This window comes from Athene cunicularia (genome assembly GCF_003259725.1).
Source record: "Athene cunicularia isolate RWA chromosome Z unlocalized genomic scaffold, athCun1 chrZ_part1, whole genome shotgun sequence".
Lineage (NCBI taxonomy): Eukaryota > Metazoa > Chordata > Aves > Strigiformes > Strigidae > Athene > Athene cunicularia.
The window spans coordinates 10171154-10182295 of NW_020799142.1; the positions used below are offsets into that span (position 1 = coordinate 10171154).

The window sequence follows — 11142 nt, forward strand, 5'->3', positions numbered from 1 at the left end:
TCCCTCACATGTACAACAGCTAGGGCTCTTTGTCGTCATTGGGACCATCAGCATGGTCTGCTGTTCAGACTGGGCAGTACTTACTATTAACAAGAATGAAACATTTTGGTTAAAAAAAAAATCTATAGTCCTGATTCTTCTTATTTTATCACAGTGAGCACAGTGTAAGCTCTGCATAGTCCTTCTCTCTTTCACTTCTGAATGATTTATGTGAGAGACTCTACTATCATACATGATTTCTTGTTAGGATACTTTTCGTAAGAAAAGGTTATTCTTGCAACTATGCATCATAATGTCATGTCAAAACACAGTTTACTAAAATGGTGGCAGTCTGGATAATATGTCTATGCACAGGCTACCAAACATCTAAAATACTTAATCCAGACTACCAAAATCACACCACAGCAATACAGGAGCCCCTCTGAATTGCCTGTGTCATACTTTCTATTGCCAATCTATTTGCTTTCCATTTTCTCTAAAGTTTCTCAGATATCTTTTCTGCACCAAGCAGGTTTATTTATACCCTATTCTCTTTAACCAACAAACATTCATTATTACTGGAGGTCTCGTTAGACTTTTGAAAAAACACTGGTTGAACATGTATGCCTCCTGTAAAAAATCATTTTCTATTCAGTGCCCCAGGATGATGAATTTTTATTTTAATAACTTCTTTCCCAAATCTCCAAGTAGCTCTCAAAAGAGAGCTACTTGACACCTCCTGTCTCCCAATTCAGCATTTTAAGTGTTATTGAATTTTCATTTGCAAGTCCTTTGATCTACTGTAGAGGTACAAACCTACCTATTCAGTCATTCATTTCATATTTTGGTCCCTGAGGCAGCATAAGTAGCTGAGCTTTGATTTTGCATTATAAAAACAAGCACAGAATCCTTGTTGGCATAAATTCTGTTTAAGATATTGGGGCTATACTGATTTATTCCCGCTGAGGACTTGTCTCAAAGATGTTACTCTTCCACTCATTTTTTAACTTTCTCTGTTTTCTCTTCTAGGGCAACAGGCTTTGGCTTTTTGAATGCACTATGCAAAGCAGCAGCTGTACTTGGAAACTTAATATTTGGTTCCCTTGTTGGTATTACCAAGTCAATCCCTATTCTTCTTGCTTCTACTGTTCTAGTATGTGGAGGTCTGGTAGGACTTCGGCTTCCTGATACAAGAACACAGGTGTTGATGTAACTGGAAAAAGCCATTTACTATTTATTTATTTCTTCGTACAAATGTCAATTCTCCTGATCGATGGTGCAAAGGCTTCAGATTCTCAACTCTTAGTAGAGTGCTCAGATGTCAGAAATCAAACTCAAAAGATACTTTGGAGTGGCAGAGATTTAGAAATCTCTGTATGAAAGTTTTAAATTTCACTTTTGTTTGCATACATTGCTATTCAAAACCACCTAACTTCAAACGGCAAAGCTACCTCTTAAAACACTTTCAGTGACATGTCCAGGAAGGTAAAACCTTACTGATAATTAGGTTTAAAATGCAAGCAGCCATATTATATAAAAATATGTGATAAATTTGGCCATGACATTGTGAGCTTTTGTAACAATACAGACAGGCAAGTCAATCAGTATTGGTACAGAGAATGTTAACCTTATCAGTGCATGTAGCATAAATCAAGAAACACTACAGAATGCATCAGGATGGAGAATGCTGACCTTCTGCAGCTGTGTTTAGATGGTAAAAACTTGTAGCAATGTCTCTTTCTTGGGAAACCCTTTTAGGCAGATTCAGCCTAAAGTACATCTCGTATTTGCTGAGGAGAAGGCAACAGCTACTGCACGGGAAATGAAACACCCATATGGGTAAGCAGCAAAGAGAATAACACAATAAACCCTTTCACTCTTTAGTGCTGATTCTCCAGAAAAAAATTTGTTTTCTTTCCACTTGTGGCATTTGGAATATTTTTGCCATTTTTAGAAATTAATTTATCTTAATCCAGGAGTGATTCAATGCAAATATGTACGTTGTTGTAAGTATGAAAGAAAAATCAGAACAGTGAACTGTATGAAAAGTAAGATGCTTTCAGAAGTTTGTTTAGTATTTATGCTTCTAATACATTTTTATTTGTCACAGAATGGTTATAAAAATATCTGTTCATAGAATGCCACCTAGTAAATTTAGTCAGCTCATAAATTCAATACAGAGTATTATGTAATTAAAACATCTCAAAAGTTGGTGTTTTTTTAAATATATGTAAAAAAAGAGAAGAAATCATTAAAAATGTCTTAATTATTTTCACAGTTTATACACTTCTTTATATAACCATTTTCTCAGCTGACTTTTAATAGTTCTAGAGATATCTCACCGTTTAACACTTTTCAATGTCTCTCTGAAAGGCCATTAAGAAAGAAGCTATGACAAAGCGGCAGGGAGTTGTAATATTTTCATTAGACTAAGTGCAAGGATGGAGAATAACTGGTAGTAAATATATTCCTTCTAAGCGATATGCTATGGACTGTTCTGGATTACAGTAAAGCATTCCCCACCAGTCCTACTGCTCTGTAAAAGTCTGTGGAGTCTCTTTAAAATGTTAGCATTAAATATATAATACAAAGACATTTATAAAATTAGCAGATCCTTTGATGACAGAAACTGACATTGCTTTCAGTGGAGCTAAGACAACCTGTATCAGCTGATGAATTATCTGCAGTTTCAAGTCTCAAAGAACAAATCTGCTATAAAATATAAGGAAAAAATTATCAGTATTTTTTTAATTATATCTGACAACACTTATTAAGTGGTTGAATCATTGCCAAAGAAATTAGGCTGTCAGATAAGGTCATTGTGTAGTAAAATAGACTTTTTTCATTAATTTTTCTTCTGCTCCTATATGTGAACTTAGCTTTGCATAGTAATATCTATCACTGCGTTCTGTGTCAGTCATGGTCTTAGTCATAATGAAAGAGTCAATAGAAGTCCACATAAGATGATTAATCATTCATTACATTAAAGTTCACTGTTTAATTTACTGATTCCAGAGTTATATTTTTCAGTTACTAACAAATGCCTGTGCTACACATTGTAGCACTAAAATGTTAGCCCAAGATGTGGTTTTCTGCTATTAACAAATGGGAAAAGTAGCTGAATTTAAAAAGCTTGAGTGTGGAAAACTAGTGGGCATTTTCTTGATGTTGATAATTTAAATATGATATAGTAAGAAATAAAGTTTAAGAAATGTGTTTATTTTGCAGTATAATCAGTCAAGATATTTGAGATGAAATATTTTAAATTTAAATCTGATTTAAACATGTCTTTTAGATTTCTAACTTGTGTTAAAAAAAACAGGAGGAAGAATTATTTTTTTGTCAAGTTCCAGGTTAAGAACACAATGCTGGCCTTAGTTTTGCATCTGTGGCTTTTGTCCACTAACCATAGCTTTAATTAATTCAAGGCTGTTTTCTCCAGTGAGAATTATATTTGAGCCCTGTTTCTCTGTGCCATTCATTAGTAGCATGTGTCCACCTCCTTGTACCTACTGCACAACTTATTTTGAAATCTGAAGCCTCTGTACATGTTTGGAGTGAATATCAACAGCAATGGTAAAATATTACATTGTCTTGCTATGCACTGTCTGCTTGAAGTAGTATATTCTATCCATCTCTGTATGTAATTCTGAAAAACATTCAGATCCACCAATTCATGCCACCTGATCAGTGTGGAGAAAATGGGCCACAGAAAAATAAGGTCCAACTTTTGAGGGCTACAATTCAAGGTTAACACACTAAAATCTCATTACATGTAAAACTATGATGATTTCAGTGCTGGTTCTTATCATAAATTCTGGCTATGTCATAAAATGCAATTAAATCTGGATGGAGTGGAATACAGCAACAACAGGAATTAGTAAAGATGAACAAAATTCCCAACTATATGGACCTTACCAAGTCCAGAATTAGAGTGAATGTTCCAAGATAGGAAAAGGAAAAAAAGAATAGTGGATAGGAAATGGAAGAAAACATAAATGGAAGAGATGTACAAAGAAAAAAAATCCACTAACTTTTCCAACATATTAAAACTTAAAGCTAGAATTTCCCTAGCCGCTGAGACGGTTGGCTCAACAAATTTGGCAGAACTAGAGTGCAAGCCAGCATCAAAGCTGTTTGAAAAATCAATTGTTTGGGCATGACTGCAGTAAAGATTTATCTCATTAAAACAATAAAAGTTAATGCAATTTCAAGCTATAAATACTTGATTAGATAGGTACAATCCATAGGTTGGAACAGAAATACTTAATCTATGGAGATCTGGACACAAATGTTATTTATGTTATAAACTAAAGTGATCTGGATGGTATTTAGCAAATCTGTCTTTTTTTTGTATCTTCCAAAGCTATATCAGGTAATAAATATTGGACAGTAGGAATTGCACTTCCTTCCTATGTCTATTCACTTTTATTTTACACAAAGAATCACTTAGTGGCCTGGTTAGATTGCTGATACACACAGAGAGAACCAAATTTGATAGCATTTGTGTATCAGAGCTATCAAACATATATAATCAGAACTGCCTATCTGTCTGTCTTGGTCACTGAACTGACTGACCACTAATTGGAACCTCCTTTAAGTCTAAATTGAAGAAGGATATTAGGTCTAGTGCTCCTTTCCTGTAAAGCTGAAAGACTCATCCCAACGACAGCAATGACAAAAAATACAATGGCCCCTGAAGACAGAGGAAGACTGACAGCATTTAGAATCATAGTCACTGTGACAGTCAACGACTTGAAAATTTGAAAACTGTCCACAAGAGAGACCACATGTTTTCACTTTTGGCAAAGAAATTTTCTTTTAATTAGTTTTACTCCTTACAGGGTCTTTGATAGTAGAGATTGAATTAGCAGACTCATATTTCTTGAAAGCATCTTATTCATTTGTACATTTTAACCAGATTGGTGATATTCATGTTAGCACCTTGGTTGGAAGCATGTACTACAACAATTGGTATGCATTGCATTGATTGCTGAGCACGGATTCCTAGCAAGGGAACCAGGATTAGGTGCTCATGGTTTCTGGAGTGCTGAAGGGAATTTCTAATTAATTATATGAGAGGAAGCATTCCTCCTCTGTGCTTGATTTTAGCCAGTGTCCTTCCAGAGGTGTACACTACAAAATTTTGACACAGGTGAAAAGGTGTTAGCTCTCCTTCCTGATGGCTCCAATATTCTACTCTTTGTTCATCATCTTAGAAAAGTGGGCCAAAGTAAGACTGATAACTCAAGCTCTACTCTTTTTCTCTTCATGTCATTCCATTCATTCCATCTCAAATTGCTTTTCTTACCAAAAGTCCAATCTTAAAGAAAGCCAAAATTCATTGCTCATACTCTCACTTGCTTCATAGTAACATTCCATAAGAAGGTTTGCCACATATCTTTTACAGTTTGGCCATCCTTTTTTAAACCAAGATGGAAAGTGAGCTCAGAAGTCCTTCAGACAATCTTACCCTTGTGAGGCAGGGAGACTCCACATTCCCTATATATCCAGAAGGCTGAAGGAGGGGCATCCTTTCAGAATGGCCCTTGTTGGTCTCCTTCTGTTGTGGGTACAGATACGGTTGAATCTTCTTTTCTGTGCTCAGCTCCATTTGTAGGAAATATTATTCTCTGTTCTTGTTTTCTTTTTCTACCACTATGGAGATTTATCTTCATGAAACTGCTCTTGAGGCACAATTGCTGATTCCAGTTCTTAGCAATATGATATACTCCTCAGTCCCTCATATGGACAGCCACAGCGTGCTGGGCTTTAACTCTCTTCTCTGTTGTGAGTTTTAAAACAATCTTCATTAGTCAGAGAAAGATGTTTACATCCATTCACACCTCTTTACCTAAACAAAATTTTATCATGCTAATACAACCTACAAGACACGTTTCCTGTTTAATAACCTGGAAATGCAATTGAAATTTCAATCACAATGTTAAAAATTGAAACCTTTCAGTCAGGGGGTCAAAGACACAAGAAATGGAAACAGAAATGCTTCACTTCCTCTAGAGTCTTGAAAGAAAACACATGTTCAGTAATCATATTCCAGAAGAAAACATGTGGGAAAGACTGATTTTCCTCTGCTTTTCCTGCCTTCTTGTTCATTAAACTTACTGTTAAATGTTAGGTATTTGCCTGAATTAGTACTTTCCAATGCTACTAGTTCAGGAAACACAGCATGAAAAGACAGGCTTTTGCGTGCAGTTTGGAGGCAAGACAGGGACCAGGCAGTGATGTGAAATTAGCAGAGACATGTTAGGCAGGAAATCTGGTACTCAGTTCAGAACCTGAATTAAATAGAAGGCACCAATATATAATGCTACTTGCAGATCTCACTCACCTTCACTTACCCTTATCCAGTCTACAACCACTCCATGTGCTGAAATCAACCTCATTTCCTTTCTTCTAACATTGATATTTTCAACCAAGTGATGCAAAATATCATTGGATCCGTTATTGATATCTATCCATATTCTTTTTTTTTTTCCAATGCAGTGGCAATTACCCTACTTCTTCCTGCAGAGGAAGAAGGATCCTTCAATATTTCCTTCAATAGTGCTACATAGATGCGTAAAAGTATTATATAGAACTTCATCCACATTTAGCACCTTTCTTTGATGCAGTGACTTAATATGTCAGAAGCAAGAAAAAGACAAAATGGGCCTGATTTTTTACGTTTTTTGTTTGAATTATCTTCAAAGATAGTGGCCTGTAATATGTAGCTATGTATACTAGCCCTTGGAGTACATTCTGTCCAGTTAAAAGTGTATAAATCGGTAAGTTTTGGCAGTCTCTTCCCACAACATACACACAAGCTACATTTACTAGGACCAAAATACTAGGAAAAAAAAAAAGGGGAAAAATACAGGTGTGATTGGTTTCTGGGGTAAACAAACCTCCCTGCCTGACAAATGTCTGAAACATATTGCTTGCTTCTTACCAGTACACAGTCCAATAAATATTGGAGATTACTTAACAACAAAGGTATTTGTATGATGACCTGACACAAAAAGTATTGTCCTTATACACAGGGTATGCATGAATATGCATTTTTATGTCACATTACTGAGAAGATTTGTAGAAATCTTGCCCCTACTCTGGCCATCCACATTTCTGAGCCGTAGCCAGACACATCAGTCTGAAAGTGAGAGAGAGAAATTGCTGGCAGGCTGACTTTCATCACTCTCTCCACAGCTAACCACCTAAGTTCATTTTGCCTAGATCCTCAGGATCTGCTTTTTTGCTCAGTCTCCTGCTTTCTAATTTTGGACATCTACCACCTGACACTCAGTTTTCACCAGTAGTCCTGACCAAGTAAGTTGGATCTACTTGCTGCTAATGGACAGCACTCCTAACTCATCGCAAGCACACTACTCAGCAAGAGTCCAATGTCTTATGAGCTCCAGTTTCATCTGTTGTCTAGAGCTTGAGTTTTCACCTATTTCTCTCTGATAATGCTGCATGTTTTCTAAGCTATAAAACATGTATTCTATCCTCTTAATGACTGCCTTGTAAATATATGCTTAACCCGCACTGGCTATGTGGTAAAAGTAATTTGTGAATCTCATGTAAAACTGTCTTACCCAGTGAAAAGATGATCCTTCAAAAGAAGGGGTTCAGGAAAAAATAATGAAATGGAATCAAATGAAATGCAAACTATGAAGAGTAATATTTCAAGGCATAGGGTTCAATCACTTTTCTTTTTGTCAGCTGTTTTCCTTAAATCCTAGCCTGCAGTTATATAATACTGTATATTGGAAAGAAATATCTGCAGCTAGTGGTGAATACACATAGAAAACCACTTGTGGGTGAGTATACACACATATATACACATAGCCCTCCCTATAACATAGATAGATGTAAGCCTTACAAACCAGATTCTCATACCATTCTCAGTGACAGTTACTTTCTGCATTTTGCTTTATGCTTTGAACACAGATAACAACCTGCTCTGCTTCTTATGCAGAACCCTTTACTTGTTCTTGTGCAAAATTGTTAGGATGCCAAATTTCATCTCAGCTGGCCATTAGGTTTTGATCATTGAAAGGGAACTCCGGAAAGGGTCTGAAAAATGAGCTCTGAATTCACTGTAGCCTTCCCCAATACCACCACACTGTGCAAAGCAGCAAACCAGCACATGATGCAAAGGCACTGGTCATGTTCCAGTGACTAGGAGACACAGCACTCTCAGATACATAAAATACCAAAAGAGATGGATTTTGTCTTATTCAACTAAAAGTCCTTCAACATGTTCCATGGGGATCTCAACATGTTAACTTCTATGTAACATATGAGAAAATGTCTGTGTCTTTCTGTATTGTATGTTTATCATTGTTTCTGCGTACATAGCTGCTGTCACTCTAGTAATGTGGCTAAACAATTGTTTGCTGCTGTTCTTATCAGCAATCTTTGACCAACCTGAAACAGAGCCATTGCCAGGGTGTCTTTCAATTAATGATTAACTCTCACAAAGATCTTCTACAGTAATTCGTGTTGTATAAAGTAATTGCCATTATAATTCAAGCAAATACAGTGTGAAAATAGCAGCACATGCACACAGAGCAGTGAGGGTGGAGACAGCAATTTCAAAAGCTCTGGCAGCTGCTACATTTCTCCTTTCCTCTTCACAGCATGTTCACCCTTTGCAGTGTGCTTTCTCTGGTGGGGGACATGCATGCGTTCTGCAAAACCAAGAAAGCAGCAGAAGGAGGAGCATATTCCTTCCACAAGACTTAACCTTGTATATTTGTTATAGCAAAGCCAACTCTATACTAAGATCAAAACAAAGAAACAAACCCAAGCAGCTTACATTTTTTTTCCCCCCCCGTATGTTCTGTGTCTTCACAGACTGAATACCAGTCTATGCCAAACCTGTGGGAGGAAACTATGAAAGGGTAGCAATGCTGACATGATAGTACTTTTGGGAAGCAGTGGGTCTTTCCAAAAGAGAAGCATACTCACTGAGTGAGACTAGAGCATATAGTTTCTAGTACCTTCTATTTGGAAATCTGTAAACATAGATTAAAACCAAAAGTTTAGAAGGAAAAGGAAAATATTAAAATTTAGAGAGCAATTTATAAAGCACAGCCTCCCAACATCTCTTTCGGAGAAACCTTACGGGCTCTTTGCTGTTTCTTCCTGCCACAGATTCCTTCTGATACAGTGACTGGTTTCATCAGTGCTTAACTGGTGAAATTAAAGTTTTCACCGATATTTGCAACAAAAATGAGAGCAGGTATGAAATTAACATTGTAGGAAAGCTAGCTCATTTATAGAGTTTTTAAAAATGCACCCAGTTGCTATTAACTGTATTTATTTTCTTCCTAGTAGTTTAGAATCCTACAGAGTACTAAATGAAACTAGTATTTTGTGTATAAACTGGTCCCTGTTTAAATCAACAGCAATTTGCAGAATTGGGATCTTAGCTTTCTCTTTCAAAACTATTAAATGCATGATTGTGTATACTGTCATGCTGGAATTGCTCTTGTGAGAGAAATGTGTTATTTTATCCTTTATTTTTAACATGAATAATTTTAGCCTGCCTTTTTCCTATGAATGTAATGTTTCCCAATCAGTAAAAGGATTTTAATAACATCCAATGCTGGAAGCCTAATAAATCAACTGACAGCTTAATTTAACCATTTTCTATAGAATATTGTATTAAAAAATCCAAATTAAAGCTTTCCAAAAATTTGCTGTGTTAGGCTCAGCTTCATAACATTGTGCCAACTAAATTGTATCTCAAACTTGGCCTCAAATACGTACAACAATGTACTATACATAATCAGATAGGATTTTTTAAGTGATCAGTTTCCTTTGCAGGTAGTGGCATGCAGAAGTCAAGCATCAAGTACAAGGTACTGAAAGTAGACGTCTTTGCTTTCACTGTAATTTATTGTCATTGCTGGGTTACCAATTTTCTTAAAAACTTGTCAGCATTTTCTGATGTTGAGCCACAGAAGGAAATGAATTATTTCCTAGTTTTTTGTGAGCTGTTTTCTGCTCCTAGGTTCTCCTACTAAACTTCCACTCAAATTGCCAACTGCTCTGAGACAACTAGGAGTACAATTTTTCAAACTGTCTTTAAAGTACAGAAGTGCAGGTGTGTTAGTGTGCATATGTTGTCAAAGAAATCATAACCATTTCTGACAGTCTCCATTTTTTAATGCAAGGACACATGTACATATTGTATATATGGTAATGAGCTACTTAGAAGTCAGATTCCCATTTATACATGTTTACTTACAGATCGGCTAATCTCCAACAAGATCTTGGCAATGGTCCTGACCTCTCTGTTTCTTTCTTTCTTTGCTTTCTTTACTGCTGTGTATGATCTCCTGTAAAGCAGGTTACAGTCATCACTATTGTATATATGTGTTTGCATGTGTGTGCCTTGATAAATCTCTCTTTCGGAGTTCTGAAATTTTCATTTCAAGTCCAGCCGGCACAATTGTGAACTCATCTTTCCAGTATGCTCCTCTGTATCAGATTGCCAACTTTCAGAATGTTTGACCAAGTGTTTTGAATAAGCCCCCTGAGGAAAGCTGTCTGTATACTTGTGAAAGGGCATGCTCTGTGTAGGATGACTGTGTACAGTATAAATCTATAAAACGTGGAAGTGTTTATAAATTTATCTGCCAAATATTTATCATCCATGTAACAAATGCAAAGTTATTTAGTGTACATCAGATTAATAAAGGGGCATTTTTTGCTCCACTATATTCAAATAAAGATTTGTTCTCTGCAATGAATACATATCAGGTGTGATGATAGCCAGAACATCATACATCACTACCCACAAAATACTGAAAACAGATGTTTTAGCTTAATTAGTTCTTTATAAAGGTTCTCTATCTATCTCATCTTTAGTGCCTGTAACAGAGGTTGAACATGTATTAAAAGAAAACATGGAACAAGTTAGTAAAGTTAAAGAAATCTAAATGACCATTAAAAAAAAAAAAAAAAAAAAGAAAGAGACAAAGTTCTTTAGTTAACCATCTGGGATTCATATTTTTATAGTACATAATTGCACAAAACAGACATCTGCCCTTTCACTACATAACTGCACTGCAGGGGTATGTTATCACCAAAAGAGTCTAATCTAACTCTATATGAAAAGCATTCTGCTGCAAGGTATGATGATCTATGCATCCA

At 36.0% G+C, this 11142-nt stretch overlaps 1 protein-coding gene across 1 annotated transcript in view; it reads left to right on the plus strand.

The window, feature by feature from the left end:
- SV2C (synaptic vesicle glycoprotein 2C) overlaps positions 1–10741 on the plus strand; it is a 104966-nt gene extending 94225 nt beyond the window's left edge. The window contains exon 12 of the mRNA XM_026865611.1: positions 1009–10741. Coding sequence (XP_026721412.1) covers positions 1009–1192 — 184 coding nt within the window. The 3' untranslated portion in view covers positions 1193–10741. The remainder of the gene's footprint in view (positions 1–1008) is intronic.
- Positions 10742–11142: the final 401 nt, after the last annotated feature.